The sequence below is a fragment of the Leptodactylus fuscus genome, chromosome 4 (assembly GCF_031893055.1).
Source record: "Leptodactylus fuscus isolate aLepFus1 chromosome 4, aLepFus1.hap2, whole genome shotgun sequence".
Classification (NCBI taxonomy): domain Eukaryota; kingdom Metazoa; phylum Chordata; class Amphibia; order Anura; family Leptodactylidae; genus Leptodactylus; species Leptodactylus fuscus.
In genome coordinates, this window is record NC_134268.1 from 222,312,507 (window position 1) to 222,332,199 (window position 19,693).

The following is a 19,693-nucleotide window of genomic DNA, read 5'->3' on the forward strand; positions in this document are numbered from 1 at the left end:
GGTCTGAGGGGGTAATAAGGGGTTAGGATAGAGATGGGATTAGGGTAGGGGCTTCTGTGACTATGTGACATGAGGACATGCTCCATGGTCAGGGCGCCGGGCACAGGGCAGGGCATGCTGGGAGTTGTAGTTTAGTAACACACAGGACGCAGGATGTCAATACAAAATGTTTTTTTTTAAACAATCTTTATCGTCCACATTACAGTCACAGTCAGGGCTGAGCCGATGCTTCAAGATTAAGGCAAGATCCACAAAAACATCAACAATTGTGCTTAATATCTGCAAGAAACAGGGGGGCCCTCAGGTACGTCCATACAGAAGAGACAACGACCCCCCCACTCACAATGGCCACCGAGCTCAGACAGGGAGGGTCGGCCCAGTGGTCACTACGGCGCACGGGATCAGTATTGGTTTGTAGAGTTCCCTTTAAGTGAAGAGAAATCCAATTTGATGCATAAAATCCCTTTCGGAATACGGGTTATGCATCAGAAGACCCCCCCCCCCAATATAATGAACTGGATCACGCGCCCCCGGAATGTAACACGCACTAAGTAACGGATATATCCCACCGACCGAACCCCATAAAAGCTGCACCCGGCCGAGCCCATGGCAGACGCACCCCTCAGTAGTCAGTGGTTATTGTAACGTTACAGGTGGGGTGCCTGCCGTCCCCATCGCGGTCCCCAATTCATCAGCACTGTGACGGCCATGACCGCATTACATAAAAATAGAGCGGTATAAAATCCCTGCGGGGGGAACCGGCGACCATCGGGACATCAGGCGTCGTAAAGAAATCCTATACAAAGATTCAAAAATGTTCGGAGTACGACAAAAATCGAAATCTCAAAAAATTCTCTCCCCAACACCAAAAATTTGTTAAAAAATTCCCAGATTCTACAGGAATGTTCTCGAGTATATACAATCAGAAGTCTGCCCGTAAGAATTGGTGCGGTCCGTCGCTCTGTACCGACAATCGTACGAGCGGCGGCCACATGGATTGTAGGAATTTAGTGCAAATCTAAGTAGTAAAGACCCCAGACCCCTCAGCCCACCACAGAGCAGTAGTCACCCATTAAATACCCAGATAGACCATAGGCCCAGACCAGTGACTCCACCACGGCCCGTGTAGGGCGCACAATAAACCGTAAACAAATCAGAGAGCCCCTCCCCCACACATTGCATGTCCGGCCCCCTAGTCAAAAAAAAAAAATCTCATATTTTGGTTTTGTAGGAAAAAAAACCCTAAAAAATTTCAGTAACAGGAAGGCAATGATATAAAACATTGTAACAAGTTCTCAGAATGCAGCGAAACGCGTGAGCTCAGCAGGAAAGAGACGATAACGCGTCACAGCGACCTGCGCCGGACGAGAGAAGAGACGGATTCCCGGGATAAAGTGCAATATCCGCTCCGTCCTCCCACAACGTAAAATATCTTACAGTGTTTACTACAAAAAGTCAATAAAAAAATACAGCAACGTGATAAAACGGCAGCAGAACGTGGATACGGCGCCACCTAGAGTCCGCAGAGCAGCAGCCGTGAGCTCCGCCTCATTGGCGCACAGAAGGCGCGGTGTCCGTCCAATAAGGGAGCGTCTTGTATGACCAGTATATGTAACTCCGAGCGGCTCACGTCTTCATTATATTACAGTCGTGATGGAACGTGAGCGGCGGCTTCTCCTTTAAGGCGACGAGTCTGTAAGAAGGTGCGAGTGGCCCCCGCATTCAGGGAGGACAGCGGAGGAGCCCCATGTTATTGCTGATAGAGTGCAGGGCCCCAATATACTCCAATGAGACAGCGGGAATGTCACATGTCTGACACCCAGGAGAAGAGCAGAATCAGGACAGGCACTTGTGGTCGCACATCATTCAGAGATCCATCACTTGGACTCCGTCGGTCTGTACTCAGTTTCTCCAGAAGACACTTGTGAAATGCGCCGAGTAGATCCCCAAAGCTTCCGAGTGAACTGTCCGGACCTCAACTATAGAGGACAAAGAGCAGAAATTATCAGCACAGCCCTCTATGGGTCAAAACCTGTATTATACTCCAAAGCTGTGCTCACTATTCTGCTGGTACAGTCACTGTGTACATACATTACATTACTTATCCTGTATTATACTCCAGAGCTGCACTCACTATTCTGCTGGTACAGTCACTGTGTACACACATTACATTACTTATCCTGTATTATACTCCAGAGCTGCGCTCACTATTCTGCTGGTACAGTCACTGTGTACACACATTACATTACTTATCCTGTATTATACTCCAGAGCTGCGCTCACTATTCTGCTGGTACAGTCACTGTGTACATACATTACATTACTTATCCTGTATTATACTCCAGAGCTGCGCTCACTATTCTGCTGGTACAGTCACTGTGTACATACATTACATTACTTATCCTGTATTATACTCCACAGCTGCGCTCACTATTCTGCTGGTGCAGTCACTGTGTACATACATTACATTACTTATCCTGTATTATACTCCAGAGCTGCGCTCACTATTCTGCTGGTACAGTCACTGTGTACATACATTACATTACTTATCCTGTATTATACTCCACAGCTGCGCTCACTATTCTGCTGGTACAGTCACTGTGTACATACATTACATTACTTATCCTGTATTATACTCCAGAGCTGCGCTCACTATTCTGCTGGTGCAGTCACTGTGTACATACATTACATTACTTATCCTGTATTATACTCCAGAGCTGCGCTCACTATTCTGCTGGTACAGTCACTGTGTACATACATTACATTACTTATCCTGTATTATACTCCAGAGCTGCGCTCACTATTCTGCTGGTACAGTCACTGTGTACATACATTACATTACTTATCCTGTATTATACTCCAGAGCTGCGCTCACTATTCTGCTGGTACAGTCACTGTGTACATACATTACATTACTTATCCTGTATTATACTCCAGAGCTGCGCTCACTATTCTGCTGGTACAGTCACTGTGTACATACATTACATTACTTATCCTGTATTATACTCCAGAGCTGCACTCACTATTCTGCTGGTGCAGTCACTGTGTACATACATTACATTACTTATCCTGTATTATACTCCAGAGCTGCGCTCACTATTCTGCAGTCACTGTGTACATACATTACTTATCCTGTATTATACTCCAGAGCTGCGCTCACTATTCTGCTGGTGCAGTCACTGTGTACATACATTACATTACTTATCCTGTATTATACTCCAGAGCTGCGCTCACTATTCTGCTGGTGCAGTCACTGTGTACATACATTACATTACTTATCCTGTATTATACTCCAGAGCTGCGCTCACTATTCTGCAGTCACTGTGTACATACATTACATTACTTATTCTGTATTATACTCCAGAGCTGCGCTCACTATTCTGCTGGTGCAGTCACTGTGTACATACATTACATTACTTATCCTGTATTATACTCCAGAGCTGCGCTCACTATTCTGCTGGTACAGTCACTGTGTACATACATTACATTACTTATCCTGTATTATACTCCAGAGCTGCGCTCACTATTCTGCTGGTACAGTCACTGTGTACATACATTACATTACTTATCCTGTATTATACTCCAGACCTGCACTCACTATTCTGCTGGTACAGTCACTGTGTACATACATTACATTACTTCTCCTGTATTATACTCCAGAGCTGCGGTCACTATTCTGCTGGTGCAGTCACTGTGTACATACATTACATTACTTATCCTGTATTATACTCCAGAGCTGTGCTCACTATTCTGCTGGTACAGTCACTGTGTACATACATTACATTACTTATCCTGTATTATACTCCAGAGCTGCGCTCACTATTCTGCTGGTACAGTCACTGTGTACATACATTACATTACTTATCCTGTATTATACTCCAGAGGTGCACTCACTATTCTGCTGCTGCAGTCACTGTGTACATACATTACATTACTTATCCTGTATTATACTCCAGAGCTGCGCTCACTATTCTGCTGGTACAGTCACTGTGTACATACATCACATTACTTATCCTGTATTATACTCCAGAGCTGCGCTCACTATTCTGCTGGTACAGTCACTGTGTACATACATTACATTACTTATCCTGTATTATACTCCAGAGCTGCGCTCACTATTCTGCTGGTGCAGTCACTGTGTACATACATTACATTACTTATCCTGTATTATACTCCAGAGCTGCGCTCACTATTCTGCTGGTACAGTTACTGTGTACATACATTACATTACTTATCCTGTATTATACTCCAGAGCTGCGCTCACTATTCTGCTGGTACAGTCACTGTGTACATACATTACATTACTTATCCTGTATTATACTCCAGAGCTGCGCTCACTATTCTGCTGGTACAGTCACTGTGTACATACATTACTTATTCTGTATTATACTCCAGAGCTGCGCTCACTATTCTGCTGGTGCAGTCACTGTGTACATACATTACATATCCTGTATTATACTCCAGAGCTGCGCTCACTATTCTGCTGGTACAGTCACTGTGTACATACATTACATTACTTATCCTGTATTATACTCCAGAGCTGCGCTCACTATTCTGCTGGTACAGTCACTGTGTACACACATTACATTACTTATCCTGTATTATACTCCAGAGCTGTGCTCACTATTCTGCTGGTACAGTCACTGTGTACACACATTACATTACTTATCCTGTATTATACTCCAGAGCTGCGCTCACTATTCTGCTGGTACAGTCACTGTGTACATACATTACATTACTTATCCTGTATTATACTCCAGAGCTGCGCTCACTATTCTGCAGTCACTGTGTACATACATTACATTACTTATTCTGTATTATACTCCAGAGCTGCGCTCACTATTCTGCTGGTGCAGTCACTGTGTACATACATTACATTACTTATCCTGTATTATACTCCAGAGCTGCGCTCACTATTCTGCTGGTACAGTCACTGTGTACATACATTACATTACTTATCCTGTATTATACTCCAGAGCTGCGCTCACTATTCTGCTGGTACAGTCACTGTGTACATACATTACATTACTTATCCTGTATTATACTCCAGACCTGCACTCACTATTCTGCTGGTACAGTCACTGTGTACATACATTACATTACTTCTCCTGTATTATACTCCAGAGCTGCGGTCACTATTCTGCTGGTGCAGTCACTGTGTACATACATTACATTACTTATCCTGTATTATACTCTAGAGCTGTGCTCACTATTCTGCTGGTACAGTCACTGTGTACATACATTACATTACTTATCCTGTATTATACTCCAGAGCTGCGCTCACTATTCTGCTGGTACAGTCACTGTGTACATACATTACATTACTTATCCTGTATTATACTCCAGAGGTGCACTCACTATTCTGCTGCTGCAGTCACTGTGTACATACATTACATTACTTATCCTGTATTATACTCCAGAGCTGCGCTCACTATTCTGCTGGTACAGTCACTGTGTACATACATCACATTACTTATCCTGTATTATACTCCAGAGCTGCGCTCACTATTCTGCTGGTACAGTCACTGTGTACATACATCACATTACTTATCCTGTATTATACTCCAGAGCTGCGCTCACTATTCTGCTGGTGCAGTCACTGTGTACATACATTACATTACTTATCCTGTATTATACTCCAGAGCTGCGCTCACTATTCTGCTGGTACAGTTACTGTGTACATACATTACATTACTTATCCTGTATTATACTCCAGAGCTGCGCTCACTATTCTGCTGGTACAGTCACTGTGTACATACATTACATTACTTATCCTGTATTATACTCCAGAGCTGCGCTCACTATTCTGCTGGTACAGTCACTGTGTACATACATTACTTATTCTGTATTATACTCCAGAGCTGCGCTCACTATTCTGCTGGTGCAGTCACTGTGTACATACATTACATATCCTGTATTATACTCCAGAGCTGCGCTCACTATTCTGCTGGTACAGTCACTGTGTACATACATTACATTACTTATCCTGTATTATACTCCAGAGCTGCGCTCACTATTCTGCTGGTACAGTCACTGTGTACACACATTACATTACTTATCCTGTATTATACTCCAGAGCTGTGCTCACTATTCTGCTGGTACAGTCACTGTGTACACACATTACATTACTTATCCTGTATTATACTCCAGAGCTGCGCTCACTATTCTGCTGGTACAGTCACTGTGTACATACATTACATTACTTATCCTGTATTATACTCCAGAGCTGCGCTCACTATTCTGCTGGTACAGTCACTGTGTACATACATTACATTACTTATCCTGTATTATACTCCACAGCTGCGCTCACTATTCTGCTGGTGCAGTCACTGTGTACATACATTACATTACTTATCCTGTATTATACTCCAGAGCTGCGCTCACTATTCTGCTGGTACAGTCACTGTGTACATACATTACATTACTTATCCTGTATTATACTCCACAGCTGCGCTCACTATTCTGCTGGTGCAGTCACTGTGTACATACATTACATTACTTATCCTGTATTATACTCCAGAGCTGCGCTCACTATTCTGCTGGTACAGTCACTGTGTACATACATTACATTACTTATCCTGTATTATACTCCAGAGCTGCGCTCACTATTCTGCTGGTGCAGTCACTGTGTACATACATTACATTACTTATCCTGTATTATACTCCAGAGCTGCGCTCACTATTCTGCTGGTACAGTCACTGTGTACATACATTACATTACTTATCCTGTATTATACTCCAGAGCTGCGCTCACTATTCTGCTGGTACAGTCACTGTATACATACATTACATTATTTATCCTGTATTATACTCCACAGCTGCGCTCACTATTCTGCTGGTACAGTCACTGTGTACATACATTACATTACTTATCCTGTATTATACTCCAGAGCTGCGCTCACTATTCTGCTGGTACAGTCACTGTGTACATACATTACATTACTTATCCTGTATTATACTCCACAGCTGCGCTCACTATTCTGCTGGTACAGTGACTGTGTACATACATTACATTACTTATCCTGTATTATACTCCACAGCTGCGCTCACTATTCTGCTGGTACAGTCACTGTGTACATACATTACATTACTTATCCTGTATTATACTCCAGAGCTGCGCTCACTATTCTGCTGGTACAGTCACTGTGTACATACATTACATTACTTATTCTGTATTATACTCCAGAGCTGCGCTCACTATTCTGCTGGTGCAGTCACTGTGTACATACATTACATTACTTATCCTGCATTATACTCCAGAGCTGCGCTCACTATTCTGCCGGTACAGTCACTGTGTACATACATTACATTACTTATCCTGCATTATACTCCAGAGCTGCGCTCACTATTCTGCCGGTACAGTCACTGTGTACATACATTACATTACTTATTCTGCATTATACTCCAGAGCTGCGCTCACTATTCTGCTGGTACAGTCACTGTGTACATACATTACATTACTTATCCTGTATTATACTTCAGAGCTGCGCTCACTATTCTGCTGGTACAGTCACTGTGTACATACATTACATTACTTATCCTGTATTATACTCCAGAGCTGCACTCACTATTCTGCTGGTACAGTCACTGTGTACATACATTACATTACTTATCCTGTATTATACCCCAGAGCTGCGCTCACTATTCTGCTGGTACAGTCACTGTGTACATACATTACATTACTTCTCCTGTATTATACTCCAGAGCTGCGGTCACTATTCTGCTGGTACAGTCACTGTGTACATACATTACATTACTTATCCTGTATTATACTCCAGAGCTGCACTCACTATTCTGCTGGTGCAGTCACTGTGTACATACATTACATTACTTATCCTGTATTATACTCCAGAGCTGCGCTCACTATTCTGCAGTCACTGTGTACATACATTACTTATCCTGTATTATACTCCAGAGCTGCGCTCACTATTCTGCTGGTGCAGTCACTGTGTACATACATTACATTACTTATCCTGTATTATACTCCAGAGCTGCGCTCACTATTCTGCTGGTGCAGTCACTGTGTACATACATTACATTACTTATCCTGTATTATACTCCAGAGCTGCGCTCACTATTCTGCAGTCACTGTGTACATACATTACATTACTTATTCTGTATTATACTCCAGAGCTGCGCTCACTATTCTGCTGGTGCAGTCACTGTGTACATACATTACATTACTTATCCTGTATTATACTCCAGAGCTGCGCTCACTATTCTGCTGGTACAGTCACTGTGTACATACATTACATTACTTATCCTGTATTATACTCCAGACCTGCACTCACTATTCTGCTGGTACAGTCACTGTGTACATACATTACATTACTTCTCCTGTATTATACTCCAGAGCTGCGGTCACTATTCTGCTGGTGCAGTCACTGTGTACATACATTACATTACTTATCCTGTATTATACTCCAGAGCTGTGCTCACTATTCTGCTGGTACAGTCACTGTGTACATACATTACATTACTTATCCTGTATTATACTCCAGAGCTGCACTCACTATTCTGCTGGTACAGTCACTGTGTACATACATTACATTACTTATCCTGTATTATACTCCAGAGGTGCACTCACTATTCTGCTGCTGCAGTCACTGTGTACATACATTACATTACTTATCCTGTATTATACTCCAGAGCTGCGCTCACTATTCTGCTGGTACAGTCACTGTGTACATACATCACATTACTTATCCTGTATTATACTCCAGAGCTGCGCTCACTATTCTGCTGGTACAGTCACTGTGTACATACATTACATTACTTATCCTGTATTATACTCCAGAGCTGCGCTCACTATTCTGCTGGTGCAGTCACTGTGTACATACATTACATTACTTATCCTGTATTATACTCCAGAGCTGCGCTCACTATTCTGCTGGTACAGTTACTGTGTACATACATTACATTACTTATCCTGTATTATACTCCAGAGCTGCGCTCACTATTCTGCTGGTACAGTCACTGTGTACATACATTACATTACTTATCCTGTATTATACTCCAGAGCTGCGCTCACTATTCTGCTGGTACAGTCACTGTGTACATACATTACTTATTCTGTATTATACTCCAGAGCTGCGCTCACTATTCTGCTGGTGCAGTCACTGTGTACATACATTACATATCCTGTATTATACTCCAGAGCTGCGCTCACTATTCTGCTGGTACAGTCACTGTGTACATACATTACATTACTTATCCTGTATTATACTCCAGAGCTGCGCTCACTATTCTGCTGGTACAGTCACTGTGTACACACATTACATTACTTATCCTGTATTATACTCCAGAGCTGTGCTCACTATTCTGCTGGTACAGTCACTGTGTACACACATTACATTACTTATCCTGTATTATACTCCAGAGCTGCGCTCACTATTCTGCTGGTACAGTCACTGTGTACATACATTACATTACTTATCCTGTATTATACTCCAGAGCTGCGCTCACTATTCTGCTGGTACAGTCACTGTGTACATACATTACATTACTTATCCTGTATTATACTCCACAGCTGCGCTCACTATTCTGCTGGTGCAGTCACTGTGTACATACATTACATTACTTATCCTGTATTATACTGCAGAGCTGCGCTCACTATTCTGCTGGTACAGTCACTGTGTACATACATTACATTACTTATCCTGTATTATACTCCACAGCTGCGCTCACTATTCTGCTGGTGCAGTCACTGTGTACATACATTACATTACTTATCCTGTATTATACTCCAGAGCTGCGCTCACTATTCTGCTGGTACAGTCACTGTGTACATACATTACATTACTTATCCTGTATTATACTCCAGAGCTGCGCTCACTATTCTGCTGGTGCAGTCACTGTGTACATACATTACATTACTTATCCTGTATTATACTCCAGAGCTGCGCTCACTATTCTGCTGGTACAGTCACTGTGTACATACATTACATTACTTATCCTGTATTATACTCCAGAGCTGCGCTCACTATTCTGCTGGTACAGTCACTGTATACATACATTACATTATTTATCCTGTATTATACTCCACAGCTGCGCTCACTATTCTGCTGGTACAGTCACTGTGTACATACATTACATTACTTATCCTGTATTATACTCCAGAGCTGCGCTCACTATTCTGCTGGTACAGTCACTGTGTACATACATTACATTACTTATCCTGTATTATACTCCACAGCTGCCCTCACTATTCTGCTGGTACAGTGACTGTGTACATACATTACATTACTTATCCTGTATTATACTCCACAGCTGCGCTCACTATTCTGCTGGTACAGTCACTGTGTACATACATTACATTACTTATCCTGTATTATACTCCAGAGCTGCGCTCACTATTCTGCTGGTACAGTCACTGTGTACATACATTACATTACTTATCCTGTATTATACTCCAGAGCTGCGCTCACTATTCTGCTGGTACAGTCACTGTGTACATACATTACATTACTTATCCTGCATTATACTCCAGAGCTGCGCTCTCTATTCTGCTGGTACAGTGACTGTGTACATACATTACATTACTTATCCTGCATTATACTCCAGAGCTGCGCTCACTATTCTGCTGGTACAGTCACTGTGTACATACATTACATTACTTATCCTGCATTATACTCCAGAGCTGCGCTCACTATTCTGCCGGTACAGTCACTGTGTACATACATTACATTACTTATCCTGCATTATACTCCAGAGCTGCGCTCACTATTCTGCTGGTACAGTCACTGTGTACATACATTACATTACTTATCCTGTATTATACTCCAGAGCTGCACTCACTATTCTGCTGGTACAGTCACTGTGTACATACATTACATTACTTATCCTGTATTATACTCCAGAGCTGCACTCACTATTCTGCTGGTACAGTCACTGTGTACATACATTACATTACTTATCCTGTATTATACCCCAGAGCTGCGCTCACTATTCTGCTGGTACAGTCACTGTGTACATACATTACATTACTTCTCCTGTATTATACTCCAGAGCTGCGGTCACTATTCTGCTGGTACAGTCACTGTGTACATACATTACATTACTTATCCTGTATTATACTCCAGAGCTGCACTCACTATTCTGCTGGTGCAGTCACTGTGTACATACATTACATTACTTATCCTGTATTATACTCCAGAGCTGCGCTCACTATTCTGCAGTCACTGTGTACATACATTACTTATCCTGTATTATACTCCAGAGCTGCGCTCACTATTCTGCTGGTGCAGTCACTGTGTACATACATTACATTACTTATCCTGTATTATACTCCAGAGCTGCGCTCACTATTCTGCTGGTGCAGTCACTGTGTACATACATTACATTACTTATCCTGTATTATACTCCAGAGCTGCGCTCACTATTCTGCAGTCACTGTGTACATACATTACATTACTTATTCTGTATTATACTCCAGAGCTGCGCTCACTATTCTGCTGGTGCAGTCACTGTGTACATACATTACATTACTTATCCTGTATTATACTCCAGAGCTGCGCTCACTATTCTGCTGGTACAGTCACTGTGTACATACATTACATTACTTATCCTGTATTATACTCCAGAGCTGCGCTCACTATTCTGCTGGTACAGTCACTGTGTACATACATTACATTACTTATCCTGTATTATACTCCAGACCTGCACTCACTATTCTGCTGGTACAGTCACTGTGTACATACATTAATTACTTCTCCTGTATTATACTCCAGAGCTGCGGTCACTATTCTGCTGGTACAGTCACTGTGTACATACATTACATTACTTATCCTGTATTATACTCCAGAGCTGTGCTCACTATTCTGCTGGTACAGTCACTGTGTACATACATTACATTACTTATCCTGTATTATACTCCAGAGCTGCACTCACTATTCTGCTGGTACAGTCACTGTGTACATACATTACATTACTTATCCTGTATTATACTCCAGAGGTGCACTCACTATTCTGCTGGTACAGTCACTGTGTACATACATTACATTACTTATCCTGTATTATACTCCAGAGCTGCGCTCACTATTCTGCTGGTGCAGTCACTGTGTACATACATTACATTACTTATCCTGTATTATACTCCAGAGCTGCGCTCACTATTCTGCTGGTACAGTTACTGTGTACATACATTACATTACTTATCCTGTATTATACTCCAGAGCTGCGCTCACTATTCTGCTGGTACAGTCACTGTGTACATACATTACATTACTTATCCTGTATTATACTCCAGAGCTGCGCTCACTATTCTGCTGGTACAGTCACTGTGTACATACATTACTTATTCTGTATTATACTCCAGAGCTGCGCTCACTATTCTGCTGGTGCAGTCACTGTGTACATACATTACATATCCTGTATTATACTCCAGAGCTGCGCTCACTATTCTGCTGGTACAGTCACTGTGTACATACATTACATTACTTATCCTGTATTATACTCCAGAGCTGCGCTCACTATTCTGCTGGTACAGTCACTGTGTACACACATTACATTACTTATCCTGTATTATACTCCAGAGCTGTGCTCACTATTCTGCTGGTACAGTCACTGTGTACACACATTACATTACTTATCCTGTATTATACTCCAGAGCTGTGCTCACTATTCTGCTGGTACAGTCACTGTGTACATACATTACATTACTTATCCTGTATTATACTCCAGAGCTGCGCTCACTATTCTGCTGGTACAGTCACTGTGTACATACATTACATTACTTATCCTGTATTATACTCCACAGCTACGCTCACTATTCTGCTGGTGCAGTCACTGTGTACATACATTACATTACTTATCCTGTATTATACTCCAGAGCTGCGCTCACTATTCTGCTGGTACAGTCACTGTGTACATACATTACATTACTTATCCTGTATTATACTCCAGAGCTGCGCTCACTATTCTGCTGGTACAGTCACTGTGTACATACATTACATTACTTATCCTGTATTATACTCCAGAGCTGCGCTCACTATTCTGCTGGTACAGTCACTGTGTACATACATTACTTATTCTGTATTATACTCCAGAGCTGCGCTCACTATTCTGCTGGTGCAGTCACTGTGTACATACATTACATATCCTGTATTATACTCCAGAGCTGCGCTCACTATTCTGCTGGTACAGTCACTGTGTACATACATTACATTACTTATCCTGTATTATACTCCAGAGCTGCGCTCACTATTCTGCTGGTACAGTCACTGTGTACACACATTACATTACTTATCCTGTATTATACTCCAGAGCTGTGCTCACTATTCTGCTGGTACAGTCACTGTGTACACACATTACATTACTTATCCTGTATTATACTCCAGAGCTGTGCTCACTATTCTGCTGGTACAGTCACTGTGTACATACATTACATTACTTATCCTGTATTATACTCCAGAGCTGCGCTCACTATTCTGCTGGTACAGTCACTGTGTACATACATTACATTACTTATCCTGTATTATACTCCACAGCTACGCTCACTATTCTGCTGGTGCAGTCACTGTGTACATACATTACATTACTTATCCTGTATTATACTCCAGAGCTGCGCTCACTATTCTGCTGGTACAGTCACTGTGTACATACATTACATTACTTATCCTGCATTATACTCCAGAGCTGCGCTCTCTATTCTGCTGGTACAGTGACTGTGTACATACATTACATTACTTATCCTGCATTATACTCCAGAGCTGCGCTCACTATTCTGCTGGTACAGTCACTGTGTACATACATTACATTACTTATCCTGCATTATACTCCAGAGCTGCGCTCACTATTCTGCCGGTACAGTCACTGTGTACATACATTACATTACTTATCCTGCATTATACTCCAGAGCTGCGCTCACTATTCTGCTGGTACAGTCACTGTGTACATACATTACATTACTTATCCTGTATTATACTCCAGAGCTGCACTCACTATTCTGCTGGTACAGTCACTGTGTACATACATTACATTACTTATCCTGTATTATACCCCAGAGCTGCGCTCACTATTCTGCTGGTACAGTCACTGTGTACATACATTACATTACTTCTCCTGTATTATACTCCAGAGCTGCGGTCACTATTCTGCTGGTACAGTCACTGTGTACATACATTACATTACTTATCCTGTATTATACTCCAGAGCTGCACTCACTATTCTGCTGGTGCAGTCACTGTGTACATACATTACATTACTTATCCTGTATTATACTCCAGAGCTGCGCTCACTATTCTGCAGTCACTGTGTACATACATTACTTATCCTGTATTATACTCCAGAGCTGCGCTCACTATTCTGCTGGTGCAGTCACTGTGTACATACATTACATTACTTATCCTGTATTATACTCCAGAGCTGCGCTCACTATTCTGCTGGTGCAGTCACTGTGTACATACATTACATTACTTATCCTGTATTATACTCCAGAGCTGCGCTCACTATTCTGCAGTCACTGTGTACATACATTACATTACTTATTCTGTATTATACTCCAGAGCTGCGCTCACTATTCTGCTGGTGCAGTCACTGTGTACATACATTACATTACTTATCCTGTATTATACTCCAGAGCTGCGCTCACTATTCTGCTGGTACAGTCACTGTGTAGATACATTACATTACTTATCCTGTATTATACTCCAGAGCTGCGCTCACTATTCTGCTGGTACAGTCACTGTGTACATACATTACATTACTTATCCTGTATTATACTCCAGAGCTGCACTCACTATTCTGCTGGTACAGTCACTGTGTACATACATTACATTACTTCTCCTGTATTATACTCCAGAGCTGCGGTCACTATTCTGCTGGTGCAGTCACTGTGTACATACATTACATTACTTATCCTGTATTATACTCCAGAGCTGTGCTCACTATTCTGCTGGTACAGTCACTGTGTACATACATTACATTACTTATCCTGTATTATACTCCAGAGCTGCACTCACTATTCTGCTGGTACAGTCACTGTGTACATACATTACATTACTTATCCTGTATTATACTCCAGAGCTGCGCTCACTATTCTGCTGGTGCAGTCACTGTGTACATACATTACATTACTTATCCTGTATTATACTCCAGAGCTGCGCTCACTATTCTGCTGGTACAGTTACTGTGTACATACATTACATTACTTATCCTGTATTATACTCCAGAGCTGCGCTCACTATTCTGCTGGTACAGTCACTGTGTACATACATTACATTACTTATCCTGTATTATACTCCAGAGCTGCGCTCACTATTCTGCTGGTACAGTCACTGTGTACATACATTACTTATTCTGTATTATACTCCAGAGCTGCGCTCACTATTCTGCTGGTGCAGTCACTGTGTACATACATTACATATCCTGTATTATACTCCAGAGCTGCGCTCACTATTCTGCTGGTACAGTCACTGTGTACATACATTACATTACTTATCCTGTATTATACTCCAGAGCTGCGCTCACTATTCTGCTGGTACAGTCACTGTGTACACACATTACATTACTTATCCTGTATTATACTCCAGAGCTGTGCTCACTATTCTGCTGGTACAGTCACTGTGTACACACATTACATTACTTATCCTGTATTATACTCCAGAGCTGTGCTCACTATTCTGCTGGTACAGTCACTGTGTACATACATTACATTACTTATCCTGTATTATACTCCAGAGCTGCGCTCACTATTCTGCTGGTACAGTCACTGTGTACATACATTACATTACTTATCCTGTATTATACTCCAGAGCTGCGCTCACTATTCTGCTGGTACAGTCACTGTGTACATACATTACTTATTCTGTATTATACTCCAGAGCTGCGCTCACTATTCTGCTGGTGCAGTCACTGTGTACATACATTACATATCCTGTATTATACTCCAGAGCTGCGCTCACTATTCTGCTGGTACAGTCACTGTGTACATACATTACATTACTTATCCTGTATTATACTCCAGAGCTGCGCTCACTATTCTGCTGGTACAGTCACTGTGTACACACATTACATTACTTATCCTGTATTATACTCCAGAGCTGTGCTCACTATTCTGCTGGTACAGTCACTGTGTACACACATTACATTACTTATCCTGTATTATACTCCAGAGCTGTGCTCACTATTCTGCTGGTACAGTCACTGTGTACATACATTACATTACTTATCCTGTATTATACTCCAGAGCTGCGCTCACTATTCTGCTGGTACAGTCACTGTGTACATACATTACATTACTTATCCTGTATTATACTCCACAGCTACGCTCACTATTCTGCTGGTGCAGTCACTGTGTACATACATTACATTACTTATCCTGTATTATACTCCAGAGCTGCGCTCACTATTCTGCTGGTACAGTCACTGTGTACATACATTACATTACTTATCCTGTATTATACTCCAGAGCTGCGCTCACTATTCTGCTGGTACAGTCACTGTGTACATACATTACATTACTTATCCTGTATTATACTCCAGAGCTGCGCTCACTATTCTGCTGGTACAGTCACTGTGTACATACATTACTTATTCTGTATTATACTCCAGAGCTGCGCTCACTATTCTGCTGGTGCAGTCACTGTGTACATACATTACATATCCTGTATTATACTCCAGAGCTGCGCTCACTATTCTGCTGGTACAGTCACTGTGTACATACATTACATTATTTATCCTGTATTATACTCCACAGCTGCGCTCACTATTCTGCTGGTACAGTCACTGTGTACATACATTACATTACTTATCCTGTATTATACTCCAGAGCTGCGCTCACTATTCTGCTGGTACAGTCACTGTGTACATACATTACATTACTTATCCTGTATTATACTCCACAGCTGCGCTCACTATTCTGCTGGTACAGTCACTGTGTACATACATTACATTATTTATCCTGTATTATACTCCACAGCTGCGCTCACTATTCTGCTGGTACAGTCACTGTGTACATACATTACATTACTTATCCTGTATTATACTCCAGAGCTGCGCTCACTATTCTGCTGGTACAGTCACTGTGTACATACATTACATTACTTATCCTGTATTATACTCCACAGCTGCGCTCACTATTCTGCTGGTACAGTCACTGTGTACATACATTACATTACTTATCCTGTATTATACTCCACAGCTGCGCTCACTATTCTGCTGGTACAGTCACTGTGTACATACATTACATTACTTATCCTGTATTATACTCCAGAGCTGCGCTCACTATTCTGCTGGTACAGTCACTGTGTACATACATTACATTACTTATCCTGCATTATACTCCAGAGCTGCGCTCTCTATTCTGCTGGTACAGTGACTGTGTACATACATTACATTACTTATCCTGCATTATACTCCAGAGCTGCGCTCACTATTCTGCTGGTACAGTCACTGTGTACATACATTACATTACTTATCCTGCATTATACTCCAGAGCTGCGCTCACTATTCTGCCGGTACAGTCACTGTGTACATACATTACATTACTTATCCTGCATTATACTCCAGAGCTGCGCTCACTATTCTGCTGGTACAGTCACTGTGTACATACATTACATTACTTATCCTGTATTATACTCCAGAGCTGCACTCACTATTCTGCTGGTACAGTCACTGTGTACATACATTACATTACTTATCCTGTATTATACCCCAGAGCTGCGCTCACTATTCTGCTGGTACAGTCACTGTGTACATACATTACATTACTTCTCCTGTATTATACTCCAGAGCTGCGGTCACTATTCTGCTGGTACAGTCACTGTGTACATACATTACATTACTTATCCTGTATTATACTCCAGAGCTGCACTCACTATTCTGCTGGTGCAGTCACTGTGTACATACATTACATTACTTATCCTGTATTATACTCCAGAGCTGCGCTCACTATTCTGCAGTCACTGTGTACATACATTACTTATCCTGTATTATACTCCAGAGCTGCGCTCACTATTCTGCTGGTGCAGTCACTGTGTACATACATTACATTACTTATCCTGTATTATACTCCAGAGCTGCGCTCACTATTCTGCTGGTGCAGTCACTGTGTACATACATTACATTACTTATCCTGTATTATACTCCAGAGCTGCGCTCACTATTCTGCAGTCACTGTGTACATACATTACATTACTTATTCTGTATTATACTCCAGAGCTGCGCTCACTATTCTGCTGGTGCAGTCACTGTGTACATACATTACATTACTTATCCTGTATTATACTCCAGAGCTGCGCTCACTATTCTGCTGGTACAGTCACTGTGTACATACATTACATTACTTATCCTGTATTATACTCCAGAGCTGCGCTCACTATTCTGCTGGTACAGTCACTGTGTACATACATTACATTACTTATCCTGTATTATACTCCAGAGCTGCACTCACTATTCTGCTGGTACAGTCACTGTGTACATACATTACATTACTTCTCCTGTATTATACTCCAGAGCTGCGGTCACTATTCTGCTGGTGCAGTCACTGTGTACATACATTACATTACTTATCCTGTATTATACTCCAGAGCTGTGCTCACTATTCTGCTGGTACAGTCACTGTGTACATACATTACATTACTTATCCTGTATTATACTCCAGAGCTGCACTCACTATTCTGCTGGTACAGTCACTGTGTACATACATTACATTACTTATCCTGTATTATACTCCAGAGGTGCACTCACTATTCTGCTGGTACAGTCACTGTGTACATACATTACATTACTTATCCTGTATTATACTCCAGAGCTGCGCTCACTATTCTGCTGGTGCAGTCACTGTGTACATACATTACATTACTTATCCTGTATTATACTCCAGAGCTGCGCTCACTATTCTGCTGGTACAGTTACTGTGTACATACATTACATTACTTATCCTGTATTATACTCCAGAGCTGCGCTCACTATTCTGCTGGTACAGTCACTGTGTACATACATTACATTACTTATCCTGTATTATACTCCAGAGCTGCGCTCACTATTCTGCTGGTACAGTCACTGTGTACATACATTACTTATTCTGTATTATACTCCAGAGCTGCGCTCACTATTCTGCTGGTGCAGTCACTGTGTACATACATTACATATCCTGTATTATACTCCAGAGCTGCGCTCACTATTCTGCTGGTACAGTCACTGTGTACATACATTACATTACTTATCCTGTATTATACTCCAGAGCTGCGCTCACTATTCTGCTGGTACAGTCACTGTGTACACACATTACATTACTTATCCTGTATTATACTCCAGAGCTGTGCTCACTATTCTGCTGGTACAGTCACTGTGTACACACATTACATTACTTATCCTGTATTATACTCCAGAGCTGTGCTCACTATTCTGCTGGTACAGTCACTGTGTACATACATTACATTACTTATCCTGTATTATACTCCAGAGCTGCGCTCACTATTCTGCTGGTACAGTCACTGTGTACATACATTACATTACTTATCCTGTATTATACTCCACAGCTACGCTCACTATTCTGCTGGTGCAGTCACTGTGTACATACATTACATTACTTATCCTGTATTATACTCCAGAGCTGCGCTCACTATTCTGCTGGTACAGTCACTGTGTACATACATTACATTACTTATCCTGTATTATACTCCAGAGCTGCGCTCACTATTCTGCTGGTACAGTCACTGTGTACATACATTACATTACTTATCCTGCATTAT

The 19,693-nt window shown here is 41.7% G+C and overlaps 1 protein-coding gene across 1 annotated transcript in view; it reads right to left on the minus strand.

Moving 5' to 3' along the window:
- Positions 1–1,846: 1,846 nt before the first annotated feature.
- Positions 1,847–19,693, minus strand: part of NBEAL2 (neurobeachin like 2) — a 74,149-nt gene continuing 56,302 nt past the window's right edge. Inside the window, exon 55 of the mRNA XM_075271839.1 lies at positions 1,847–1,979. Coding sequence (XP_075127940.1) covers positions 1,878–1,979 — 102 coding nt within the window. The 3' untranslated portion in view covers positions 1,847–1,877. The remainder of the gene's footprint in view (positions 1,980–19,693) is intronic.